Source organism: Anopheles moucheti, chromosome 3, assembly GCF_943734755.1.
Source record: "Anopheles moucheti chromosome 3, idAnoMoucSN_F20_07, whole genome shotgun sequence".
NCBI lineage: Eukaryota > Metazoa > Arthropoda > Insecta > Diptera > Culicidae > Anopheles > Anopheles moucheti.
Genome location: NC_069141.1, coordinates 703,560 through 731,110, shown reverse-complemented (window position 1 = coordinate 731,110; position 27,551 = coordinate 703,560). Strand labels below are relative to the sequence as shown.

Below are 27,551 nucleotides of genomic sequence, written 5' to 3'. Positions count from 1 at the left end.
AAAGCGCGTGTGAGTTAAGGGAGGAGGATTTGCTGCGAAGAAGAGCGGCACTGATAACACGACCAAAACACGGCGTCCATTATTGTTACGGTTGCACGCCATCTATTTCATCCAGTTTGGTGTGAGGTTGGGGCACGTTCACGCACACCCGGTGCTACTCTTCGCGAGTTGCGAGAAGTTGTTCATTGTTTTGGAGCTTGTTTACTATTGAGAAGGGTTCTCAACAAATCCACCGAGAATAAACACCATTCAATATCATTGCGAACTGCACCTGTGGAACTTAAACACCGGGACGGCCGGGAGCGTATCTTCGTGCCCTTTTTACGCAATTCTTGGAGGTTGTCATTCCAGTGAAACAAGTGCCTTCGACCAATGTAGTTCTGCAAGCAGACAGCAATTTCAGAAAAAAAACTTCGCGCGACACACACAAACACCGACACTAAAATGTGATTCGCGGTACACCGCAATCGGCACAGCTGGTAGATCGACGGTATAGACGCATTATCCCCATCACTGTATGTGTGCGCGCGGCTATGTCTCCTCTACAGAAATTGTGCTTGATCGCGTTCTCCCGTCACGCATTCTTCTTCGCGTTGTCATTCGCGCAGCACGGCGGTATATTTTGACCTCCCCCCTCTGATTCGCGGCTCATGTATGCAAGTGTGTATGTAAACGTGCGACAAAGTACGCCGGGTTTTTTTGTTCATTGCTTTCCCTCCCGTTTGACACTTCGTTTGCAGCGAGTGGCCGCTTGGGCACGACGCGTCTTTTCGCCTCACAGTGCAGAAGAAGCCTTCCTCCCCCAGAGAGGTGAGTCTCGCGTAGATCGCGCGGAAACCGCTTGCTCCCGGGTTCGTTTTGTGTATGGTGCGACTTGAGACGCTTGGACGCTCGGTGCCCACCGTGTGGAGTGCGGTGTATGTGCATTTTGCTGCATATAACGGTACAACCGGGTGTGCAACCTCCGGGATCGGAAAGAAGCAAACCGGACTTTTATCAATCATTATCGGCGCCCCGGTTGCACCGTATGGTGCAGATCGCTGTCCACTTCCAAAGGTACGTATGGCTGGTGTTTTCTTGGTTAGTTTTGAACGGTGGTCCGTGTGTGATAGCGATAGAGATGGTTCGATCGTGTGTGAAGTGAAGCAAATAAGCATCGACAGTCGTCCAAATCGTCATCAAACGTTGCGAGATACAACGCTAAACAAGATCATTTCCGATCGCTTACCTTTTGTGCGTGATGAGTGCGTGGTTACATCGTGTTTCTCTTCAACAACTCTTCCATCGTATTACTACTTGCTGTGTCACCAACGAAAAGCTAGAAGCTCCGCTTGAGTTCCGCACATCATGCGTCTTCTAAACGATGCGGATGATCAACAACGTAGGCGTTTGTCGTTTCTTTGTTTGAAGGTTGTCTGCCTGTGGCCAAAGAAGTGCCAAATCCGCGAGCGGGGTGTGCTGCAATAGAGTGTTGATTTTGTTTATTTATAGAACAACAAACACATAAATGTGTTTGCGGGCCTGTATGTGTGTGTGTGTGCGGGAGGGGAGAAGATCCATTTCCGTGGTACTTTTGTGGTTCTGTTTGTTTGGTGTTCCCTAGAGCCAGTGTAAGCAGCATTCCCCGCAGCATTGCGGAGAGATTGCACAATTGATGTAAATTGTACTAAACGCACGATAAACCACACCGATCGTTACGATGACAGATGATTTTATCAAGTGACATCTTTTTGCTGTGCCTAAGTCTGCGGATCTGGGAATGTTAGCTATCCTCCCAATAAACAGCTCAAGATACAGGAATGTTAAGAGTGATGGTGATTTGACAGCGTTTTGTTTACAATCTCTTCATCGCTGTCTGGTCGTATTCCGTTATGGAAACCGCACTGTTTAGTTTGGTGTGGTTTTTCTATGGTCCGGTAATAAATGTGTTTACATCCGTTGCACTTTTCGTCCGTGCAGTGCAGTAGAATTTGCAAGGTACACTTAATTTCAAGCTGTTGTTTATGTGATTCTTCAAACACGTGGGTGCAGATGGTGTTTGGAGAAGGAAATGATGCAAAACTTTGGGGATCTTGGGGAGGGGTTGCAGGAATGTTTATATTTGTGCTGGCGTAATCCCTTTGAAAAGATTCACTAACACTGTACTTGTATGATAAGACCGAACAAAGAGAATGAACAAGATAATTTAAGTTGTTCTTAGTATACTATTGAATATTGAATATGTGTTCAATGTAACAAACTATAATGGACTTTCACTTTACGAAAGAGAAAAAAAACATCATAACACCTCCATAAAATTTATCGAACCTTGGCAATCCACAATTACCTTGGTACATTCAGTGACACACTTATCCTTTTATTGCCATCCATCCATTATCACTTTTTGTCCTTGCGAAATATGTTTAATTTCTGTCAAATTATTCTTCTCATCAACGACACGGAATCCAAAACCATTTTGCCGAGGGAAGTTTTTGGCCGCTGTTTGTCGTTGCTTCTCCGTCCCTATCTGCTGTCTTGGTGCATTTCGTGGACTTATCCCTTACACACCGGCGACGTTTATGACTGGCTAATGCCTGGCTGTAGGCGTCCAGTATCGTAAATACGTTGCCGATTATGGCAGCAAAATGGCATACACATGGAGACAAAACTGGTGGTCGCGCAGGCCAAGGCTTTTATTTGTGCGAACAGTCGGTGGGACAATGTTGGTTTTGGTTCGTGATATCCGATGGATCATCAGTTTGCTGTGCACGTTTACTGCGATTTAAGATTGTTGAGTACAGATTGCACAGATGTCGAACGGGCCGACGGGTATGAACGATCATTTAAAAAGCAATGGTTTTGTGGTTTTAAAAAAACAAAAACAACCTTATTTTAAAAAACTTTAAAACTTTACAACTTTTCAAACAGGCTATAGTTCGCTTTTCTTTATATACAATTCTTCTTCACACTTGCAATTCATTACAGTTACAATGAATCATAGTAATAACAATTAGTGCAGATATGAATGAATTTGCTAAAATCTTCCAAAATAACACCTCGTCATTGAAACTCTCACCACCCGTATCTGCCCCATCGCAGGGTGTTATCACTTACGGCATATTTTCTTTCTTTTCCAGTTTCAAAGTGTTCCAATCATTGATATTTCATCAAATCTGTCGATCTTACTGCGTCCCTTTTTCGCGTCGAACTCAGTGGTACGTATTTATGGCCCCGGCAAAGCCATTTGATTGATCGGTTGGTCAGAGGTAATTTGCTTATCAGCCTTTGACTGGAATAGCGCATACAAACGAGACCACGCCAGAAGGCAAATGCAAAAAAGGAGGCGCTAATAGTGCTCAATTTGGCTGATAGAAAATATTTCAACGATGAAACATTCTGATCAATCATTCGCGGTAGGTAGACAAGTGATGTGACATGTTGTTTCATCCCTTTTGTCCATAGAAAGTACCGTTTGAGCTGCGGTGATGTAATGGTCACAATGATGCTGGTAAACTGTTGCTTCGTGCTCGTGTTGGTACGGGGTGATTAAAGCAATTTCCCAGCAATTTCCTTCACAACCCTTCAAAAACCGGTGCTAGCATTTGAACTCACGGACACCCCTTTTGATCACCCTCCGGTGGCTGTCGTTTTGTCCCTTCCTCTGCAGTCCAACGTGATACTATCGAGTGCAGTACACACTGTCGGTATCTATTTTTATCCTTATCGTGTATCGTGCACATGGGCATGTTATCGATGCCTCGCGAACCGATCGTAACTGCTGGACTAATCAGCAGGGCAGCTGGGCAGTATGGTCAGTTCTCCTCCACAGTCCATATCATCGTTACTTTTCTTTTTCTGGGGTTACGAACGAGCTTATCGGTCGGCATTACTCGCATGGACGAGAAAAAAGCATGTAATGCTTCACATGGGGATAGAATCAATGTTCGAATTCGATGCTTCTCGCTATTGGAATGTTTGTGGCTTAATTCTATAGCGATCGCAATCGAAATAACATTCAAAAACGACGGTGTAATAAGAAATCGGAGGACAATTTTTATTTACGAAATCAATTTTCTCTTAACTACCAACAAGTAAAACATTCATTTGCGATAAGCACAATATTGAATTCTCTGGTCACAGCTTACAGTGAAGGTCATTACAAAACTCCCATCTGGTTGGGTTGTGTGACATCATCGTACACATTACTGTATTATTGGTTCTGCGCTTGAATGGTTCGTGGTAGTGTATTGCAGATCAATAAGAAAACATGTTAAGATCCCATGTGTTCCATGGTCAGAATTTACATCCATATCGCTGTTGTTCTCTGAAAGATAAACAACGTAAACTGTTTATATTCCAGATGAGTTTAGAAGCCCGATTTATAAACTGTTTGTGTCCTTTCACTGATCCTCACAGAGGCAAGTTCTCATGAGAAATGTTTCCTTCTCAACACGAATGTTTAGACAGAAGAGAATGCGTATGCCATTGGTTAAATGAGTTCCTAAAAGATGTTGTTTATTAGACGGAAGTACAGAAGTAATTTGCTTTCCTGACAATGCCTGACATTCGAAAAAATTAATGAGGTTTTAGGTTCTTGTATCCTTAGGGAGTGGAATGATCACGAATGAAAGTTTCGTGAAAGAATATGGTTAAGATAATGAAACCTGTATAAGAAAAGTAGGCTGAGTAGAATTAGTAAAAGAATATGTTTGCTAATATAAATTAATATTTGGTTTAAAACTTGAAGTCAACATTCTCTTAATTACACAGCGTTCAAAATGACCTCATTATCATTTATTTCGTAAACTGATCGAATTTTTTAGAAAATGCAGAGACTATTAATTGCTCAGTAATATTCAATCAGCGGAGTTGAAACGCAGAAATGCTGTGGAAATTAAAATATAGAAACAATTTATCAACATGCAAACTGTTATGCTTAATTCCGTAATTAAAATAGCAATTTATAAACCACTTCAACTGTGCGTCGGCATATGAAAATGACGTAGAAAAAGTAGCCGCTCTATTTGACTGTTGTCACTCTTGGCGCTGATATTATTATAATGCACCAGTGCGGTGGATGCACACCCCATACCACAGGGTATGGCGCAGCTTCTCGAACAGTCATCTTGGCTCTCTATTTTTATCCTTCGCTGGAAGACGCATCGATTTGCATTTGAAAGACGAGTCGCGGGTGCTGCAGCTTGATTCCAGTTTGGGTGCCGTGTTTTCAAATTCCACTGACGCTAAAGAGCCGCACCGAAATGCTCCCAAAACTGGCTCCACGCTGACCGCCGGCTATGCTAATTTATGTAGATAAACAACACATCGCCGCCTGCACCGTTGGAATAAGATGGCAAAAAAGTATATACGTACAAAAAAAAAACAAAAAAAGAACATAGGAATGAGAAGATCGTTGTTTGGGACGGTCGTTCCTCGAAGGCAAGTGGCTCCTTTCGATTGGATTATTTGTGGTCGTACGGCACCAGCGGTTCACGTCCTAGTGTGACAACGGGGAAGCGCTGTAGTGTTCTTATAACGGTGGCGGATTCGTGTTTTATTCCTTCTTCTTGCAACCTGTTCCAGAAGAGGAAGATTCCCCGGGCGACCTTTTCGGTCCAGATGGATTCAGATGCTGGAGAGTGAATGTGGATCGCGTTTATTATATTGTTCACTGATAGCGATCGATTAATCCGTTGCTAGACGTCTGCCAGTTTGCTTAAGCATAAGAAGCTTACTTGTCGCGAAAAGCTTGCCTCAGAATCAGGTCTGCTGTGCATCTGTGAATCTATTAAACCAAGATAAAACCAAAAGTTAAGGAATGCGGTTAATTTAAATTCGCAAGAAATAAACAGAAGGCGCCCGCAAACGGTTGTGAAATATTATTAACTCGTCTCTTATCGTACGGTAGCAACCGTAGGACAAATTTAGATTCGCACTGCCAACCTTTATGTGTACACGTGGAGTCATTTGTGTTAAATCGAGAGTTATTTAAAGATACACATTTTTATTGGAAGAAATGTTGGAATTTCAGCTTCTTTGCACTATATCGTACCACATTTACATACCACTGCGTTTTATATTTACTCACATTTTGTTCAACTTGTTTTTTTCTTTCTTTCCAGATTTATGCAACTAACGGAACGGGACCATTTGCACCGAAGAAAGTTGAAACCAACGAATTGAACAAATATATACCTTTTTTCGCAATCGTTAGAACGTTCAGTTGCCATCTAGTGGGGGTTATGCCAATTTTTGCTTGATGTGCTGTTTATTTGTAGACGGTTTATTGTACCCTGCTGATATTGTTGTTCCCCCGGCACCGTGCCAGTTGTGCAGCGAAAAGCACCGTAAAAACGGTGTTTTTGTCGCCTGTAATACGAGTGCGTCGTTTGGTCAGTACGATGCAGCAAATTGCATGCAGATTTTTGCAGTAAAAGAAATCGACAAGAGTGTTCGTAATGTGTGTGTTTATTATTTTTTGTGTGAGCTAGCGATTCGTAGAATTCGTGCAAAAGATGTAATCAATGTACCGTAAATTTGGTTTATGTTTTGATGTATTCATTGCAAGTGCGTGAATTTTGAAAGGTTTTTATCGGGAAAGGTTAATTTGAATCGAATTTCAAAATAAAATTTTGATCATCCAATATTAGTTAACAAACACAGTATTTTGAATTTCTAGCGATCGCTGTCTGATATAAACGTCACCTGTTGCGTTCGATAGTTTGATTAGAAAACAGCAATAACATTTAGCGATGTTAACTGAAATCTCAGCCAAGATGAGCAGAATAAGCGAAAATTAATTAAATGTTTACTTGATCCAACATGAGCACTATGCGAAAAAGATAATCAATTCGATGTGATCTCTCTATCTCTCTGCCGGCTTATTCTAATAAAAGTCAGTTTACTACTTGCAAAATTAGCATACAGTGGTGAATCGAATCGAACAGTGCATGTGTGTGATTAAAAACAAAAATATTTACAGAAAAAAAAAAATACGTTTGTTGGTTGCCGCGACCGCGTCCTATTCGCATCGTTCGCACGGTCGTCTTCAATGAGACTCGAGTGTGATATTGGTGCTATCAGTAGCTAACAACAAGCGTAGTGAAGTAGCTATACAGGCGTGCTGTGCAGTGTTGTGCGTGTGTACTTTGTGTATACCGTTTTTGAGTCAAGTGTTTGAGCCTATTATTAGTGTGGTGTAGCTGCGTCCGGAATTGCGTCTGTATGTGAGTGAGTGTGTGCGTGTGTGTGTCCAAGTTCTCAATTAAGTCGAATCGATTCGAAGTTCCTTCAGCGCGTTGGTGGTAGCGCGGCAAAAGGCAAGTGTTCAAGAAGAAGTGAGAAGCCCCAGTCGACGATCGTGTAGCGCGCCGGCGGCAGCTACTCAACGACATCGACGACGATTTGCGTTGCTACATCGATTCGTCGACGAAGCGCTGCGGTATTGTGTTTGCGCGGGCATTGTTAAAAACAAGTCCGCGATATTTCAACAATTTCAGTGCGTTTCGAACGCTCCTCCAGCGCAGGACACGGTGATCCCTTTCGGAAGTGGTACGTACCCAAGATGTCTGTGTGGTGTTGGATCATAATCGATAGGCATAAGGTGTTCTGCGGTGTTTTTTTTCTGTTGGGCCTGTTAGTTTTGGAACAGAGCGGAGTTTTGTGAGGTCAGAATCAGTTTTCTATACGGCAGCGAGCTTAGTAAGGTGGCTGAGTGAGGTTACCGATCACCATCGGGGTGAGATCTGCTTCGAGATTCGATCAATCAGTGATGGCAAAGTTACGAAACCAATTGAATCCAAGTGTCCCACATCTTTTCAGTGGGCGCATAAAGTGTTACTAGAGCGTTAATTCTTTTCAATATGGATACTGTCTTCAGTTGATTGGTTAGTGAACAGCATGTGTGGATTGTAGCTCAGTGTAGTGTAATCGTTTTGAGTCAAACACTATTAAGATATGAAGTGAAGTTTAATACGATTATGATTTGGATGGAATAGTCAATTCTCGTGAAATAGATTCGTAGCTAGAATCGCATTGGAATGATGCCAAGTGTTTGGACAAACAGAGAACGCGTTCCATATGAAGCAAGGTCGTCACAAGGTGGCAGTAGGCGAAGCGAATTTTTCAATGGGACCACAAAAAAGTCTGGATAAACCTCAATAGTATTGATCAGTGAATTTGCACTGAGCACGAATAGCATTTTATCGTGAAACACAACGTCAACAGTGGGCACATTTCTAGAGTCCACATGGTTAGAAATATCTCCAACGAATGATGAGAATTGCTTCGCTAGCTATGGTGGCGTATCACGTGCTATTTGTCCCACTCATCGTCGAAAGGTGCTCTGTGGGTGAATAGGGGGTATTAAAAAACATTTCTGTTTGGATCCGGGCTCCAATAGCATTAGGTTATCAATTGAGCAGAATCAACAACCACAACAGTGCGGGCTTAAAATAGCACATTTTTCTACGGTTCAACCTTACGGTGGCCAGTTCCGACACTTTGGTTGTTAGTTCGATGCTTAGATGAGACCTGAAGCCTTGAAAAATTGTTTCCCGCCATGGTTTTCAGCTCCACACGGTTACACTGTGAGAATTCCGATTCGAGGCCGTATGGTGATGTTGCACGAGATAGATAAGGGGTGATGATTTATACAGCCATGCTGCTGGAGATGCTCCTGTAGATCTGCTGTAGGTTTTTTGGAGATCTGAGCCGGAAGATGAAGTAGCTCCAGAGGACTAACTTGTGTTATCGGACGTACGTTTTTAGAAATGTAAAAACCCTATAGCTGATAGCAATCTCCATTACACCAACAAATTGTTCGTAACGTGAAAGGTTATTAAGAATTTTTGTGAATTAATACATATCAAGGTTCTTCTTAATTCTGAGGAATGAGATACCCCAGCATTGAAATCAACTGACTCACCAAAGATCTTGAATTTCTATTTCGATTGGTGTTTCCTTCAATGCCATATTTATATAGTACACGTAATTGAATATGGGAAACTAACAATATTCACACCGAATCGGGAATCAAGAATCATCCAATTCACAATCGTTTAAATTGCTATTCTCACAAACATTTAACAATGCACAGTGCGTCTGGGTGCCAATGTCCTAATTTATGAGTAATATCTTCACTCAACGGATGCGGCCCTCAAGCGCCACGTCATTGGGTTCACTTCATTGAACCAATTTGCGGAATTGCCTGCTATTAAAAAGGCTACATTGATAGTCATTACCCCGGAGTGGAGTAGACGATACCTCATTCCTAGGTTCCCGCTGTACGCTGGGACAACGCTGGGTTCGTGAGGAAAGCATTAGTAAGATTTCGCCGGCGGGTGTTTTACCCCTCTTGACATTTATTGCGGGATCGTGTTATTAACGTTGTTTGTTTGTTTGCTCTTCCCCAAACGCGGGTGCGTGTTTGTCGGTGGAAATTCGCAAGGTTTTTTCAAATTTGATAACACCCCGACAAACGAACTCGACGGCCTTTCGTATCGGTGACCCAGTTTTGTCGGTACCGTGTACTTTTTAGAGTAGGATAAGGGTGGGTTCTTCAATTCATGAGGGTTTCTTGATTTTGCGACATGTAAACTTCATCATTGTTAAGTTGCAACATATTCGCTCTGCAGCAGGTGTGATCTTTTGATCGGAAATCAAAGATTTTTTGTTGGTAAATAAATCATGTCAAGCTATTCAACTGCTGTTGGCATTTGCATTGTTTTGTTCATCGAAGTAATTTCATTGTTAATTTTGAAATAGTTATACAGATATGAAATTAAATTTTCGCTCTTCAACGCACCCGTGATTCATCGACAATCGTGATCGTACAGTTCGTGTTGCATGCAATGTATTTGGAAATAAATCTCGCCAATTTATGGACCTGGCAAATCCAGTTATTGATTGCAAAGAGTGCATCTAAACAGTAAATTTGCATTGTACGACCGCTAATTGCCTGCCATGACGCAGTACATGTGACGATCACCCCCGAAGCAGTAGAGTCTTGTGAGGTGACAGAAGTTTGTTTGGGAAGCACAGCGTAGAATATGCATCAATTAGAAGTGTGAAATGTTTTACTGTCCTATTTGCAGTGGTTGCATGCACCGTGAAGGGATATTTTTCAATTTAAAATTTGAGCAGAAACCGCAGCATTCAATAATAAGCATAAAAATCGATAGAAAAGAAGGTACAACGTTTGCTCCATGTTTGCTTGTTACAGATTCGCATGAAATAAAATGGTTTAGATCTAATTATGGATCAAACCACATAATGATTAGAGCGGTGTGTTGGTTTAAACGTTTGCAAATATCTCGAACCGCATTGAAACCCATTGGCCGAGATTAGGTTTCGTCGTTGATCGCACCTACCTGCGTGGACAATGTAGCCACACGCATTAACATGTGTCGGCGCATCCACCATCAACCATATCGGGTGTCTTGCTTGCTTCTATGCCTCGGTGTTACCGTGCGTCCTCTCGCATGTCTGTCTACTGACATCGGTAGAACATAAATCATGAAATCGGTGAACATGGTGGCATCGCGTGAAGTGAACTTTACGAAGAAGGTACAGAGGAATGGGGTATCAAACAGAAGGGAAGCATGTGTATACCATTAGTGTCGGTTTGCGTTTCATTACCACACTGCAGCGTGCAGCAAGCTCGCGAGCAAGGTGGCCAGTAGGTAGGTTCCGGTAGCGATAAGCTTGGCTGAAGCAATCGTTGTGGGTCGGCATATGTGACTGAAGGATAGACTGATTGGATTGGCGGAATGTACCGAGAGTGTTAGATCGGGAGCGGTGTTTCGTGATCCTCCACTCATCGCCAATGGAAACTGATAATCGTATATGAAAATAGGGTGCAGCGTGATATACATTTCACAATGATTTACAACTTCATCTGCCTACCTAAACGGAACGGTGAAAAGATTTTTTATTTATTTTTTTTTTGCCCGTACTCAAGTGGAGCAATCTGTTCATAGATTAGCGTTTTAATGTATTTTTGTATTGTGGGATGTAGTGGAATCTTACTGTTTTCCATAAGATTAATTAGATTTGTCCAATCATTCTTTCTAAAGAACGCAATGTGGTTCACAGAGTTACAACAATATTCTATGTTTGTTGTTCGTATTTTGAGATACGACACAAGTTTTGAGTATTATACTTAAAAGCCACACGTTTCGAGACAAGATCATAATACTTGTTCTATATGTTATTCAAGAGCTGCTAACAAACCCATTATGTTAAATAAGATGAAAAATCAATTGAATGTTATTGCTGTTCCTGAATGAAACCTACCAACGACAGCAAAAGATATTCTCATAGTGAACCTTGGCGCCTTCCGATAAGATGTTGCATTGAATAATTTCTTCATCCATTTTACTTGATCTAATGAGCTTATAAAATGTTCGATGCATTTACCCCGATCGCTCATTCATCGGGCTCGGGAAGCTCTCGCTTATAGCTTCATTAAACAACCAAAGCTGACGGCAAGCACCGAACTTTTCTCCCTGTCTCGCTAGTGTGGAGTGACGGGAAAGCGGAAAGCATCACTCAAGCCTCCTGATATCATTACGAAGCGTGGCGGCTGGGACCGGTTCAATGATGGTGATTATAAATCATGCACACAGTCATCAGAAAACAGTACTCGATCCAGCAGAGCCTCACTACGACGCCTATAGTGCTGGCCTGCATGCCCAGTTGCTGTAACCCTCTCGAGAATACATTTTAAAATGTAAAGTAAGGGAACAAAGAAACATTGACAAAAAAAAAAAACGGCTGGCACAACTAAATGATATCGGTGTGGTGGTTTTGTGCTTTATCGTCAGCCTTCTAATGATTGTAATTAATTTAATGCACCTTTTCAGTGCAATCCGTACGGCAACACGTTACACGGTGCAGAAGGATGCATTGCGCGGTATAAAATAAAACAGAAAACAAAAACGGAACCATGCGAGGTTATGGTTCGCATGTGCAAGCGCATGCTCGGAAGCGAGTAAATAGATAAGAGCGAAAAAGGTAGGACGGCAAACCATGGGGCAACTCGGAGCGGAACTGGCAAGTGCTCCGAAAGAATTAATATCTATGCGCTGTTGTGGTGCATATTGCGTGCTGCTCCACGTTTTTACTGTTTAACTTATAACGCTTTTTTGCCTCGATTGTCGCCGCCATCGTTGTTTCCTGTTGTGCGCCAGTTTTCTTTACCCGCTACGGGCAATGGCGTTTGGTGGGAGAACGTTTCCCTTTTCAATTATTTAATAATTGTAATCAATTGAAAATTTATGCGTAAAACGTGTTTGCAAACGTTAGATCGGCAGTGGTAGCAAGCAGCGAAAGAACGAACGCAGTCATAAAAATTAATCTGCCGTTTTTTCCGTTCAACTCAACTCGACCACGATGGTAGAGCAAGTGATATCGCTTACGGATACCATGATGCTTTCATTAAGCACGCATGCATGCAGTTCGATCGATCGGTGTTGGATGCTGTCGGATGCTGCCAATGCGGGACTTAAATCATCCCTCTTCAACGCTGAATCGAGAGCGATCAGGTGGTTGGTTAGATTTTCAGTTTCCCTTCGTTACTCGTTCGTCGAAATGTCACAGAAGAGTAAGATCGATGGTTGAGATCGTTTGTCAACCAAGTTCGCCGCGCTTGCTACGTATTGAAAGCTCTCGTGCGTCCATGGGTCGATTCGAGCAAGCGATCGTAAGCGGTTGATGTTTAATTAGGTGGTGAAATACATTTCCGTTTTAGACTGTCGCCGCGATAAACCGGTGGCGCCGGAAGTGATCGGTTTCGATCGTGTAGCTACTAGTGTTTCTCATACGAGAAGGTGGCGAAATTTGAAACATGATTTCAATCGACAGTAGTTTCACACTTCATCGATAGTGGGACACGATGTTTGTATATCTCACTATTGGGACCTCCGCAGAGTACAGTATATCATTATTTTCATTATTTTATTATGATCGCTTATATGAAAAGTTCTAATAATTGAAACTTATAACCTAGTGAAAGATATTCCAAATTTCTGTACAAGGAATTAATAAGGATTTCTTATATTCAGGGGTGCAGTTTTTGTTAAACTCGTTAGCATAGATAAGAATGAAATAAACGAATGCATATATATATATATATATATATATATATATATATATATATATATATATATATATATATATATATATATATATATATATATATATATATATATATATATATATATATATATATATATATATATATATATATAGATTGCTGTTTACGTTGTGGAACTTGCTGACTTGTTACATTTATTGTCGACGCGTTCTACAACGGAAATGTCATGTAGAATTACCGATGAACACCTTTGCCGATCTCAAAACTTAACAAACATTTGCTCATCTGTTCCCCCTTTGTTTATATCTTTCTTATTTTATAGATTTTATTTTTATGACACCACCGGCAGCAAGCAGCAAAAATCGTGTGGATGCGCGTGTGTTTTGACGGGCTGTGCTTCGCGTCACGGCGCCCGGCCGTCGAGCAGGAGACGCAGACGGTCTTGTGCGGCGCAACCGCACTCGACGCCCAGCAGCTCGGCCGGCTGCTGAAGTACACGAACTTCGCGTCCCCAGCCGTACCACCCGTTGCCGCTGCGCCACGGTTCGGTGACGTACTGACATCGGTTCCGGCCGCGAAGAAGACTGCCGCGTCGTCCGCGTCGGTTGCAGCGACCGCATCAGTCAACGCGCACGGTTTCGCGAGTGCAGATCGTTTGCCGCGGCGTAGCAGCAGTAGGTGCGAACAGTCTGCGACCGCGAGTGTTCCACGCGACCGCAACGATCGCAACGGCAAGATGAGTGACCAGAGCGCGTCGGCGGCCACGGTGCCGACGAACGCGTCTGATACCGTCAACAACAATCTGGACGCGGTCACTGTGAACAGCTACAAGCAGCTGGCGCAGCTGCAAGGTGACCAGCAAGTCCAGGGCATCCTGCAGAACCTGTTCATTAGTGATGGGGAGGCGCTGGGGCTGTCGCCACAGGTCCAGGAGCTGCTCAAGGTCGTCCAGGCGAAGGACATTCGCATCCGTGAGCTGGAAGATCTGTTGCGTCAGAAGCACGACGAGGTGGCGGAATTGCGCAGCCACCTCGACAAGTTCCAGAGTGTGTTCCGTACGGGTGGTGGTGCGACGGGGGTGTCCCCCGGTGGTCGTAAGCTCGGCACACACGGAGGTGTCCAGAGACAGCGTGCGCAGGGCATTTCGGCCGAACCTCAGAGCGAGAGCTCTGTGCTGGAGCTGATGCACGTCACGTTCCCGAAGTATGATAAGGAAGAAAGGTAAGTCGAACATTACAGAGAAAATGTCGAGTTCTAATGGGAACTACTGAATGCCAGTTTTACTATAAGTGTGTTGATTGATATTTTACCAGATAGTAACTGATGATGATAGTAACTGTGAGTTTCTTCTAAATAATCAAGAGAATCATTAAAACATGATTTTTGCTGGACTGTTAAAGGATTTTCAATTTCATTCTTTTTGCTAATGCTAATGCAATTAAAATACACTTCCATACAAATTGCAGCTAAATCTGAAACATGTCCGTTTCCAGTAGCCTCCAGTCGTAAAGGCTCACTGACCTCGTTCTCGATTTGCAACCCTTCAGCCCTTTCCCTTTTGCTTTACCACTCCGCGAACACGTCACCCGCTTACAAACGACTCAATTGTTGAGCGCTGTCTTAGAAGACGCATCGTCGACGAATCGTGCTGACGAGCCACTATGTCGCGTTATGTGCAACTTATTCAACCGGGATCGCCATCGTATCGCGGTGCAAGGATCGTCACGTGCATTGGATCTATATGAGCTATCTTGCATCCGATCAATTAGAGCAATCGCATCGCTGTATGATGCATCTAGGGCTGGTTTTGGTGTAGCGACCCTATAGCACGATACGCAAGAGCGCAATGAATGAATCGTTGATTTGATCGCTTCCGATGTGCACAGTGCGATATTCAGCCATGTAACGTGCAAATGGCGCATTTGCCATACCATGGTTTGGCATTGATGTTGGTAGATCTTATGTTTGCGATCGTATGTTTGCGATCTTTAACATGAGCAAATTACTATGTAGGTAATTTTTATTCTAATCTTGGATAATGATTGATTGTTTGTTGAAAATGAAAGGTAATAGCACTTGTTTTAAATTTAATTCAGATCCATACACTTCCATTCAGTACAAGATTGCCCTCCTTTGAGTTAAATGTGACTTTTCAAGTGTGCTTTTAATGGGCGTTTTTATCTCTATCGTTTAATTGAACGTTGGATTTCTGCACCCACCGGGCTAATTCAGTGCCGAAGTAGTTTCGTCTAAAGGCCTTTCCTAATAATAATCGTGCTGGAACTTGTTTCTAGGGACAAAATTTACGTTCCTAAAATGCTTCCATTCACCCATTCTAGCAGCGTCGGAGCCTAAAGCAAGCGCAGTAGGCAACCCTGCCCCAAAACGTGTCCGCCCGTGAAATCACGCCCCAAATGCTCCACCCTCTTGGTGCAAAATGCGTCGAGTGCATTGAAACAAAAAACCAATCCACGGCGAGGGTTTGTGCATTTGTTGTGAACGAAATGGCACAATTGCATCGTATTGCACAATCAAACACATGGAGGCGACATGGAGTTTGATGGACTTTTTGCGCTCCAGCGATAGAGTGTGTACGTTTGCATTGAGCGGGGCACACATTTATATGGACATAAATAATGCCCATGTTGACCGTCAGCACACCGAGCCCCGTCTTGGTGGTCGCTCGGTGACGATTTTATGCTTCATGTACCCCCTAAACCGACTACATCGTGCTGCAACGAACCACCGATGTTTTAAAATGTGCGTTTATGAGCAATGGAGCGCATGCTCCATCGCAATGGTGTCATTCAATCATCGGAAATATATATCTATGGCCAGAAAAGTAAAACTCTTTTCAGCGCTTTCGATGATGGAAAAACGCCCCACTTGATGGAGGGGTGTATGTTTCTGTTAACTCGTTCAACGGCGCCAACGGTATGTATCTTGCCGTCACAAGCCTGCATTCAATCGAGAGTTCGCATGTTGGCCCGTGTAACGACACTCTACGTCATCTCGGGTCCATGTTGAGCAGATGTCGGAAAAATGTTTACCGTGCTCTCTGGTGCAGAATGTGAACGTCGGCATCAAGTATTTTATCCATTGCAAATTAACACGAATTAGCACCGGTCGTGGATAGCTGCCAACTAACTGGGCACGCATTTACCTCCGGTGTGAATTGCTAGCTATACGAGCGATAAAATTTAATTTATCCCACCTGTGTGTTCTATGCACATTCGGAAACCATACACCATGCGGTGAGGAATGCGATCATGAAAGCAATAAAACTAAACACCATAGTCAAAATTATGAGACATTTTTGGGATGAATTAAAAAATAAAGAGAAGTTTGTGTAAAAATTTCAACTCAACTTAGCTATAAGGACCGTTATTCGTGGTTTGCAAATGGAATATTGTTCCACGCGCTGCTGTTCCATTCCACTGCAATGTTGGCCGATAGGTAATTGTAGCAAATTTCCACTCAAACGATTTCCACAGATCACTCCCGATAAACAGAACGTTCACCAGTGGCACATGATCAAAAGCAGACATCTCTGGTCGAATTCTTGGGGTCTTTTCGTTCGGGATACTTAGGCTGACCTTTTCCAACCTCCCAAGACGATATACTAGAGTACTTGGTGATGTGCTTACAGCAGCAAGTTTCTACAAGAAGCCATCATCCGGAACGTGCGGTTGTGTAAATAAATCGTCATCCCAAAACGTTTATTCACAAGCGGTTTAGATGTTGCGAAACGAAATCGTTACAGAGAAGAGGTTTAATCTTTATTGCACAATTCAGCATACGAGGGAGAAAAGGTTGGAGATCCACTTAATTCATGGTGTTTTCCAGTGAGGAAAATGTGTATCTATCAGCTGGATTATCGTCTTGAGTAGAATTTCAACGCTGTATTACAGCTACAGGATAGCTATAAGATATCCTATTCTAGCATACGAATTCTTGGTTCTATCGACAAACTGAATCAAAATGTAATTAAAATGTTGACAATCACAGAGAATCGTAAATCCATCCTCAGTGATTCTAGCTGCACTTGCATATCATGCAAAAACCACCTACCGTTGAAGCACGTGCGTTGGTGATTCAGTTCCAATGAGCTGATGTACGTATAATACCACATAGCTACACACATTTCTACGTCAAGGGTTCGCGTGAACACGGCATAACCAGAGTCCAATAACACGGTTGTTTAGTCACCATGTCGCTGGGCCACCGACATGCTTAAGGTTCTTGAAGGACCTTGGGGGGTGTGCGGTGGCGTAAATGAGAGTGTACATTTATTTATTTACCACGCTGGAAGGAAGGACTTGCGAGTATCTGCAAGCAAATCGAGTCTGTAGTGGTGTGTGATTAGTTGCGTGCAATCCAATAAATTTATCAAACCTCATTTTAGATCACGAGATAAAATGGTTGATCTTAAAACACCTTTTGGTTATGATGCTTTTGAAAAAGTTTAGCCAAAATCTAATGAACTCACTAAAGAACTACCTTTAGACAACATAAAAACATAAACATTTTATTGTAAATAAGCAATATTTATCACACATTTGCTTCTAAATTCGGTCATCCAAAAGGTAACAAACTGCAAAAAAGCCCCTTCGTGATCTGCACTATTCGCGATCCTGTGGCACAGCTGTCGGTCGCGATAAAACTGTTTCAATAAAAAAGATTTATGGTAATGTTGATGGGGGAATAATAACGATGTGATTTCGATAATTAAAGCAGCAATTTAAGATAAACATGGTGTGCGCCACCACCACCATCACAGGGCCTTATTTCTTGACAGCGTGACAACGGCCATTGCTGCGCATTGGGCACGTTTGTCCGATCGATCATGGAGCCATGTTATGATTAGTTGTACGTGAAATGTTCTGCTATGACATAAGTAATAGTTTTCTTCTATGTGGGTTGAGTTTTACGATTGAGTCAATGTTTATCCGCAATGATAGGTCTCATGAAGACGAAAAATGTATGGAGAATCTTTTGTTTTTCATTTCGACACGGAAGATTTGTTTGATTGAAATTTGGTTGATGTATTTCTCTCGACTTTGCATTGATATAAATATGTATTAACGTAGATTTTATTAAACCGCCAAAAAAAATATGATTATTATAAGCTATCCTAATATATTTTAATCAATATATTTCTTGTCATTGTGATTTCAACTCAAACAACCAAAACGCTAATTAATGTTAAACACCAAGGTATGAAACTATTACAAAGCCTGAGGCTCTCTCCACCATTCTCTACCTGCAGCTGTAAGCTAATATCAATTAGCTAGTCTCCACGGTACACGACGTGTAATTAAAGCCATCTACTTCCTCAAGGAAACCGTTCGCAACTTGATAGTCGCCGGTGAGTGAACGATGCATTTTCCTCGGCATTATATTATTTAGCTGCATTATCAACGTCGCAACCCGCGGCCTTTTCAAACAACTTACTTAAACGGTCCCGTTGGGGTTTGGATAGTGTTTTATGAGCATAGCTTTGGGGTAGGTGGTTTAAAAATGTATATTGTTTGTGAAAGCGTCTATACCGAAGTAGTAGAATTTCGATGAGCAACGCAAACCAAGTTTCTAGGTTTTGCCTCGGGGATCGGTGTGATGATTTTGCACTGTTAGAAACTGTTGGTTGTCTATTGCCCAGCAGGTTTCAGCTTTGTGTGGCATAGCTATCCGTATAATAAGTTGCCAAAAAGCCCCTTAGGCTCGTAGGAAGATCACTTAAGCAGGGATAATGAGTCCACAAACAGCTTATGAAACGACTAGACAAACATGTTGTACTTAAACACTCTTTGTTAAAAGGTTTCCTCGCTAAGTGATACCGAAACAAGTTTTGTGCTTCTGTATACCGTCAGAAGTGGTAGAAACTGTACCGCCGAGAAATCATAAACTCTTCAATTCTACACAATCGCTGCTAGTGCGCTTCTGTGGGACCCTTCACTATGAATGGAGTGTAAATTTATTGTATTTCGGTAAACGACAAACGCGATCCTCAAGGCGTAATGCACGACAAAATGTGCCCATAAGTTTCTCGATTCGATTGGCCAATATTTTATCGAACGGCTAATGACCACGCAAGCAGGACCATACCATGAGACCGTGCAGTATCATTTGCGCATGTTTTCGCACTTGAAAAATGCTCAAGGGTTCACCTGAGTCGATCGGAAACGTACGATCCAGTGTACGATCATCATAAATTCGTTGTAACACCGTCACCATCAACCATATCTGATACAAGGATCGCATGACACCCTTTATGTGGTAAAATCAAATCCGTTTAAGTTGTGCGTGTTGCGGTTGGTCGCTTTCCTGCAACTTTGTGAGTCACGAAGATATTCTTATCTTCGCTCGAAGTGCTTCGTAAATTGCAACCGCTGCTTTGCAGCGCAACACCAGCAGGAGCAGTTTTTGATTGAGTGTACTAACTCCACGAGCGGACAGATTACTTCATTACGATGAAAGATTTTAATCGCACTCTATGTGAGCGTTAGCCGATTCTACGCGCCGCTGTGAAGTGTACCTTTCTTCATGATGGTTTATTGCTTATATCTCTCGCTCTAGCTCCTGTAGCGAGTTCTTGTTAACTTGAAGTTGTTGGGCAATTTCACAAGCCAGTTGCAGCTGCTGTGAAATGTGTGTTCCTTTTCCAAAATCGGCAGTGGTCGGAAATTCGGTCAGCTAATGCACGCCCTGCAACAAAACTGGAACACATTCCAGTGCATCTTACTCATCGATCGCTTGACACATGCATAAGCGCTGCTTTTATTTATCAGGGGTCCGGCCACCCTTTGATTCAACTTTTCAAACATCCAACCAAGCGTACGGTGCTGATCTCAGCATCGGTTCGCAACCGGTTATGCGAAGCTATCGTTTATTTTGTTTTGCGTTTTAGTGCATTTATTTGAAACGATAGACCACGTGTGAAATCGGGAAAGAACTGTTTGGTGAGCATTGCAACGAACTCACCTTGTGATGGTGCGGTTTGTTTGTTTACAAAACGTTTGGGTCAAAACGTAGATGGTCAAAGGTGACCATTTCTATCAATAGCGGTGTTTTGTTTAAGAATTTACTTTGCTGATGCCGCTGTCGATAGATCGATCTTTACTGGGAATTGCGGGCGTGGAATACAATCGAATGAACGATGGAAAGATTGCGTAATGACGATCACGATCTTCTCAGTATTCTTGCCGTAATTTAGTTACATTACTCGATGAATATTTTTTTCTATCCCTCCATCATTACCTTTTCGAAATAATTTTAAACGACGAATGACTTCTTTTACGAAAATGGCCAATATTTTAGACTTAATTTCAATGCGCCAAAGGCACCAAAATGTGAACTATTGATAAACACACCATCAATCACTCAATTTCAGCAAAATGCATTTAACCACTATCGATCGCTTCTGTAACCATTTTTCGTTCTGTTTGGTGTCACTGTTGGCTACTTGCCAGCCCAAAGCTGTCAAAGTTCAATCAAATTTGTCATCAATAATTATGCTTCGTTGCGGGGGCCAAACAGATGAACAGTGAAACGCCCGCGCGACGAATGCATCGAGCGAAAGATTAATTGCAACCATGCGCTCAGAAAGACATTCGAATAAACGGCGCGTGTGCTGCCGTGGCGCAAGCAAACGTGAAAAGGTGCGAGTTAGAAGCGGGACTGCATTGGCAATGATATGAACGTGGGTACGCAGTGGTGGTACGACTCGTGTCAACAAAATCCCCAAGTCACATTAGCATATTCTAAATAATAATAATAATAATAATAATAATAATAATAATAATAATAATAATAATAATAATAATAATAATAATAATAATAATAATAATAATAATAATAATAATAATAATAATAATAATAATAATAATAATAATAATAATAATAATAATAATAATAATAATAATAATAATAATAGCATAAATTTCATGCCATCAGATATAATTAATTTAAAATTAAATATCGTTAAATATCATTTTGGAGTACATTTTATTTAGATGCAACGAAATAGTTTAATCCAAAAAATAATTTTTGTAAACGCAATATCGTATGATTTAACTTTATGATCAAATTTCTTCTAATATTGTTTCAACTAACTAAAATATTATAAAATCTCCCCAACGATGGTCACTATGTATCGAAACGTGTACGTCACTGTACTTTTTCCATACGGCCCGCTTTTCCCTTTGCACCCGACGTGCACATTTTCACCGCGGTCATGCACTTTATACTTTAATTTCATTTTAATAACCCCCTTCATCAGAGCCTCCCTTTACGTCGACGCGTAAACCGAATGGCAAAGATTAGGTTTCTTACCGTACGGTTAGTAAAACGGCAACGGCAACCCCAAACGGCATTTATCAGGGTCCGAGTAGATAAGGTGAATGGGGCAGTATCTACAGTAATACCGTTGATTATGTTTCCTTTGCATGCGGTACTTATGCTTAATGTTCGATCTCGCTCTTACGACCCTGCTGTTGGCTTGTACACACAACGCGCGCAAGGTGGTCCAATAAATTGTGATGCATTGTAGACTGTGGATGTAGGAAGGTGGTAGCACAAGCAGGTATAATGTTTTGCATATGGTCGCGCACGTGCCATCTATGCCATTTTGGCTCGGGAGTTTATGCATAAACTTGTGTTGGTCGCTTAATCCGTTGATAGATTGTTCATTTTGTACTTTTAATTTATTATCTATTATGTTGTCATCGCATAAAACGAGACAGAATGCGATACGAAAGTGAAGGAGTAAATTAATGAAAAGCAACTGTATACATTGGAAAATTATAGTATAGTGCCCGTAATGTTACAAAATATATAGGTAAAATATTGAATAATAAAATTGATAGATTTATTGTTTGTCTGTTAAATTATTTTATTTTTCAAAAAAAAAAGATTTGAAATTTTAGACAATAATTTCAAGTGTTTTCGTTTTAACTTGGCCAAACAACGCACTATGCAAATAAGTCAGTCACTAACATCGTGTGCGGGTTGTGTACTTCTTAATTTCCTGTACTAAATAAATTTCCCTGCTTGTTGTAACAATTTCCAACAATTCACCCGCATTTAAAAGTGCCTGTCTGTGCGGGTGCCTTCCCTTATCGGCTGTCTGGTTTTACCATTCGAAAGGGCAACTACATTCTGTGAACAATCATTCGTTCCGTCAAAAGAGGCTAAATTTATGCGCGTTCCCTAAACCTTGGTGCGTCACCCCGAAGGTTGATTGGTGCGCACCGTAAGGTCGTTCATCGAACAAGACAAACCGAATTCGAAGTGGAGGTTAGTTCAAATGCGAATCGGGACTCGCTACCGTTGTCTCAGCTGGTGATTTCATTGTATTTGTTTACGTGCACTTTCAGACGAGCCTTAAATTAGTACGCGATTGGTAACGAAAATAGCACATATCAGGCGATTGTTACATTTGCTTCACTTTTTTCTGTGCTAAACGATCGTGACATTTCAATGTATTTTACAAGATTTAATGTCCATTGGGCGTAACACGAACAACGGCTTGACACGCAAGATAACGTTTCTTGCATCCTGCCGTGCAGCGTCAGAGGTCGATCGGACGCTAAGCAATCGTCAACGAGCATTATCGGGCGGGCTGTGACCGAGCACAGGGATGTTCCTCGGCAGATGAGACGTTTATTTTTGTCCCGATGCCAACAGCTGTGTTTTTCTCGCGCATCTGCTGTACGGTAAAATGTCTCCCGCGTGTGTGGCTAACTGTACGCGTTAATTAGTGCCTGACTCATCGGGTTACTGTGTCACGCTAAACCGCTTTTGCTTAAGTAGTGTCACACAAGCACACAGGACGCCGGTCTATTTGGCAATCGGTATAGTTGCTTGCAACCATGCAATATACTCCGCGAGGCTGATACAATTGCGGAGCTATTAAAATTATTCTGATTGAGACGTTGAACGGTCACGATTAAGATGACAACTGGTCAACGAGTAGAGTGAGTTTGATTGTCACTTGAAGTGCAATGTAATGCCATGATACAAAACAATTAATTTCATATGATATCTCAATGTATGTTTGCTCACAACTTGTCATCTCGAAACATCCCACATTGTTGGGTCCAGGGCCTGTGGCATCATAAATTCTGGTAGTTAATATGAATAAAACTATACGCCAGTTGGGATGGGTATTTCCTGTTGCAGATACCTCCACGTCACTACGCTAGTTTTACCGGTACGGTGATGGATTCGCAACATCAAACTGTCCATTGAGTATGTGTAATGGTATTTCCGGAACAACATGGCTGCTGCCACCGGAGAAGGTTCGGTTAGTGGTGTGGTTTTTTTTATTGATCTCTGGCTTGACACACCGCACTGTCATCTGTGCCACAGCTCACGTCACGTCATATCAAGCGCCGACATAAAACATGAAGCTCTATGTTCGTCCTATTTGGCTAGAGAGAAGCATGCTTTCTGTGTGTGAATGCTATGAGCAAGTGCAGCAGCAGCTGATGAATTTCAGTAAGGTTCATATTTTCTTTACATCAGACCCACCAGAGCACTGTGCGATTCATGGGGTGGTTTGGAAGAACAAAAAAAGCATTGCACGGTTAATGTATCTGAGCGGACGTGTACGTACCACTTTTGGGCTTGGCCATCTCAAACCGGTGGTTGTGAAGCTGCATCTTACCTCATTCTGGTTTTCGAAACGTGAGATGAATGTAACGATAAATTTCCCTCACATCATGGCGTATTCACCGCGTATTGCACAAAAAAAGCGATAAGAAAAGTCGATGACAAAAAGTAAACTATTTCTTCTCCGACTAGGGAAAGGCAAGACCGTGTTGGGGAGGGTGTTTTTCTCAGTAAATGGAGACGCACGAATGTAACGTGCAGGCGTCTCTGCGGGAAATTGTACACAGTGCAAACTCGTTTCTGACTGCAAACTCATGGAAAGAGAGTTTTCCGCAATGTGAATCCCATGAAATGATTAATGTCCAACAGAGTCACAAAGCAGCATGGTCCCGTAAATCACGTCGATCTTGCGATTGGAGCATACCGGGGAGGGGTTTTGAGTGCATGATTGATTTTTCCACTGATTGGTTGCGTTTGGAGCAAGTGCAGCCAAGAGGCCCTGAGGATCTTTGCGCCTTTATTGCATCACAATGCAATGCAATGCGACTGCGCGTGCAGAACTGGCAGGCAGTGACGTCCTTCGATTTATATTGAAACTTTGATTTGTATGTTTGCTCAACTTAAGCCATAAATCACGGCGGAAATTTCACACAAACTGAGAATGCAAATGATTGAAACAGATTTAAGTCGTTGCATAATTTTGTGTCTGTGTTGAAGTTTTATTAAAATTAACTGGTTGAGTGTAATCTCAAGAATCGCACAAAAGTGTATGATAAATTTATAAAAAAAAGATAGCATAATAAATAATATCGCATAGTAAAATTATGCCTTTTCTCGCCTGCAATTCACTCCTTGGAACTCATACCCTGCACCAGCGGACCAATTAAAGTGACCGTGCACGTGTTATGCGCTCGCATCGATAAATCATATTTAGTGGTGGATTATTTATCTTACCCCGTTGCTGTTCACTGAACATGTAAACGGCTGATTGGCACTTACAGAGCGCGGCAACGCATAAATCGTTCTTTTTATGCGATGAACAAAACAGCAAGTGAAAACAAATTCACGACGCCACCCGATGACCCACCGGGATGCAAAGTGCATCTCATTTGCAAATGTCATCCAGTGACAAATGCCTTGGTTGGGTTTAAAGTGACTCGCTTGGATTGCAGGAAAACTGCCTCGGGGCTTAGGGTCGCCGATCCGCCCCCTAGGTTTGGAATGTTGGCGATCGTTGGAGATTTGTTCATTTATGAAAATACTTTTTATGCTAGGAAGAGAAGAAGAGTGCAAAAGAAAGAGAAATACGATGGTAGTACCTTGTGGTGCTGTGGTTAATTGATGTTAAGAAATGCAAGCGTGCACTTGTAGGACAAAAGCCTGTTCTGGTGTGTTAAATCGGAATGGTCACAATTGATCTCAGTACAATCGTTTGTAGATACCGAACAGAATCGTGTAATATGACCTTCGCTGAGGTTAATAATTTCAAACATTATTTAGCTTTTGTCTCAACATATAGTTGTAAATTGTACTTATGTTATGTGTTAGATTGACCCATTTCAGTGCCTGGGTCGTTGATTTGTTTTAACGTATTGTACTGCAAAGCGTCCAAAATCTAAACAATTATTATAAATCCCTCACTTTATTGGCGCATAATTATACATATTTATAATTGGAAGTTTGCTGGAAATTTTCTTCATTTTATAATATTTCCTATGTCGTTTGGTATTTTTCCCATCTATTTGATGTATTCAGTGTTAACCAATATTAAATAGAATCTCTAAACCAATTCACTCCATAGACTACGCCTTGGTTGGTCTCTCAATCGAGCTACGAAATGTGCACGGCTTAACAAATTCTACAACACGTCGCTAGCTTTACTGGTATCCACCAAAAAAGGACATCAACGACTCCAGAGCAGCAAACTCGTTTTGCAAATGGGCCCAAGAAATCAGTGAAAACAAAAAAGACAGCCCTCAAGCTACTGTTTTCGTGTCGCTTAGCCAGTGCTGCTCTGCAAAGAAAGCATTCGCGGTTGATAGGTTAGTTGGATTAGCCACAACCCTTTAATGCCCTCAGAGAACTGAAGGCAGCTGGGAAATCGATGGCCTCGCAAGCTCGGTAATAGAATGCATTTTACGAAACGGTACCCGTTTAAGCGAAGCATCGAACGTGGTGGGTGCGTCGCCATGCATCTGGTGGGCTGGTGCTCAATTTGGCATGTAGCAGGACCTCGGACAGTGCTGGTTCGTGTGTTAATGAACGTGACGATGGTTGCGGTAGGAACGCTTGCCGCGATTTATGTTCGCATGCGCCCTCTAGACAGGTATTCCCCGAGCTGTTGCCAATCACTACTACTGTTGGATGTTGGAAGCGATTACTTAATTTATAAACAATCTACACGAACCATACTTTTCGCTTGACGGATCATGGGTGCAAAAGGGATGAATTTATGTAGAATTTCATTTAATTTCTTGTATACAACGGGCAGCGCGACAAATGGAAGTAGAATGTGCTTTAATACACATAATCTAATAATTTGACAATTTATTTGTTAAAATTAGATTAGATCAAGCAATATCTACATTTTACATGAATTAAAAACTAAAATAAAATTAGCCTTTCCTTCACCTCTGTTTGATATAAAAAAGCATATAATATTAGGTCTCAATTTAGTCTATGCTTCATATACTATTATTGTAAGCCACAAAATGTATTGGTCTGTAACTCTAAAGCAAAGGAAAATTTGTACCTTCAACAAAACCCACACCTGTTTAGCCATGGCTCGATATCTTTGGACCTCGACACCCAGCTGATGAATGGTCAAATGTTTGCTGTTCTAGTAATTTACATTGGAAATGATCACGCCATGCCGCAGTTTCCTTTTGCGTTGCGCGTTTTGCTCCTGTTGCTCCTGTTGACTCCTGTTGCTAAAACTGTTAACCAGATAACGGCAAATCGATAAAAGCCATGAACATATGATTCTTACAGGTTTGGATGATAAATATGTTAAGTGTGGTACTTTCTTGAGTAGCAGAGCATATCAGAAAACGGAGGTTTTTGACAGGAAAATATGCATGATGCATAAAACTAATTGAAAAATTTCCATTCGTCTGTTGGTGGAAACCAATTACCAATGCTTGGAACATAATTTGAATTCCATCAAAACCACACGTGTCGGAAATATAGATCCTATCAAATTGTTGTCAAACTTCTCGCAGGATCTCTGGAAGAAAAAGAAACTTTCAATGTATAAGACGCAAATCACATTCTCAAACCCGTCGCCGCAATCATTAACACCTTATATTTGATTTTATGATACTGCAACACGATTAGAGGACTTGCAGTGAACCGGTTGTGGTGCGTACACAGCACTATTTCAGCGTTGCCTACCTGGTAGACTAATTGGAAGCAAAGCTATCACGCCGTGTTGGAAATACACTTGACGGAAATACGAATTGTACGAACAGAAGTAGTTGAGTTGAAGTTGCGCTGATATGGGCGCGTTTGTTGGCATGCATTTGCAAGGAATGAGTGGAGAAATGGTTAAACATTAGCAGCAACACCCTTTCGATGAACCGGTTGTCGAAGAGGTAATTAGATACGGTTGTGTAAGATTAAACGCAATTAAAACCAAATTGAGTTTACGGAAAAGTTTGATTTTTATACTGTCTTGGCGTACAAAGATTAAATGAGTGGCTGAAAATAAACGCATACGGTTTTTTTATACTCATAAGGTATTATAAATTGCTTTACAAAGTTCCATGTTTTCAAAACGATATGAAAAAATATTGACGGATGTGATGGATTAATCCATCCAGTGTGCAAAAAGCATCGCCGGTGCAGTGTCAGCGCCACCTAGTGG

General features: G+C 41.8%; 1 protein-coding gene across 1 annotated transcript in view; it reads left to right on the top strand.

Annotated features, from left to right (window-relative positions):
• LOC128304957 (cGMP-dependent protein kinase, isozyme 2 forms cD4/T1/T3A/T3B) overlaps positions 1-27,551 on the top strand; it is a 93,280-nt gene that overhangs the window by 176 nt on the left and 65,553 nt on the right. The window contains exons 2-3 of the mRNA XM_053042208.1: positions 6,880-7,530; positions 13,398-14,296. Coding sequence (XP_052898168.1) covers positions 13,446-14,296 — 851 coding nt within the window. The 5' untranslated portion in view covers positions 6,880-7,530; positions 13,398-13,445. The remainder of the gene's footprint in view (positions 1-6,879; positions 7,531-13,397; positions 14,297-27,551) is intronic.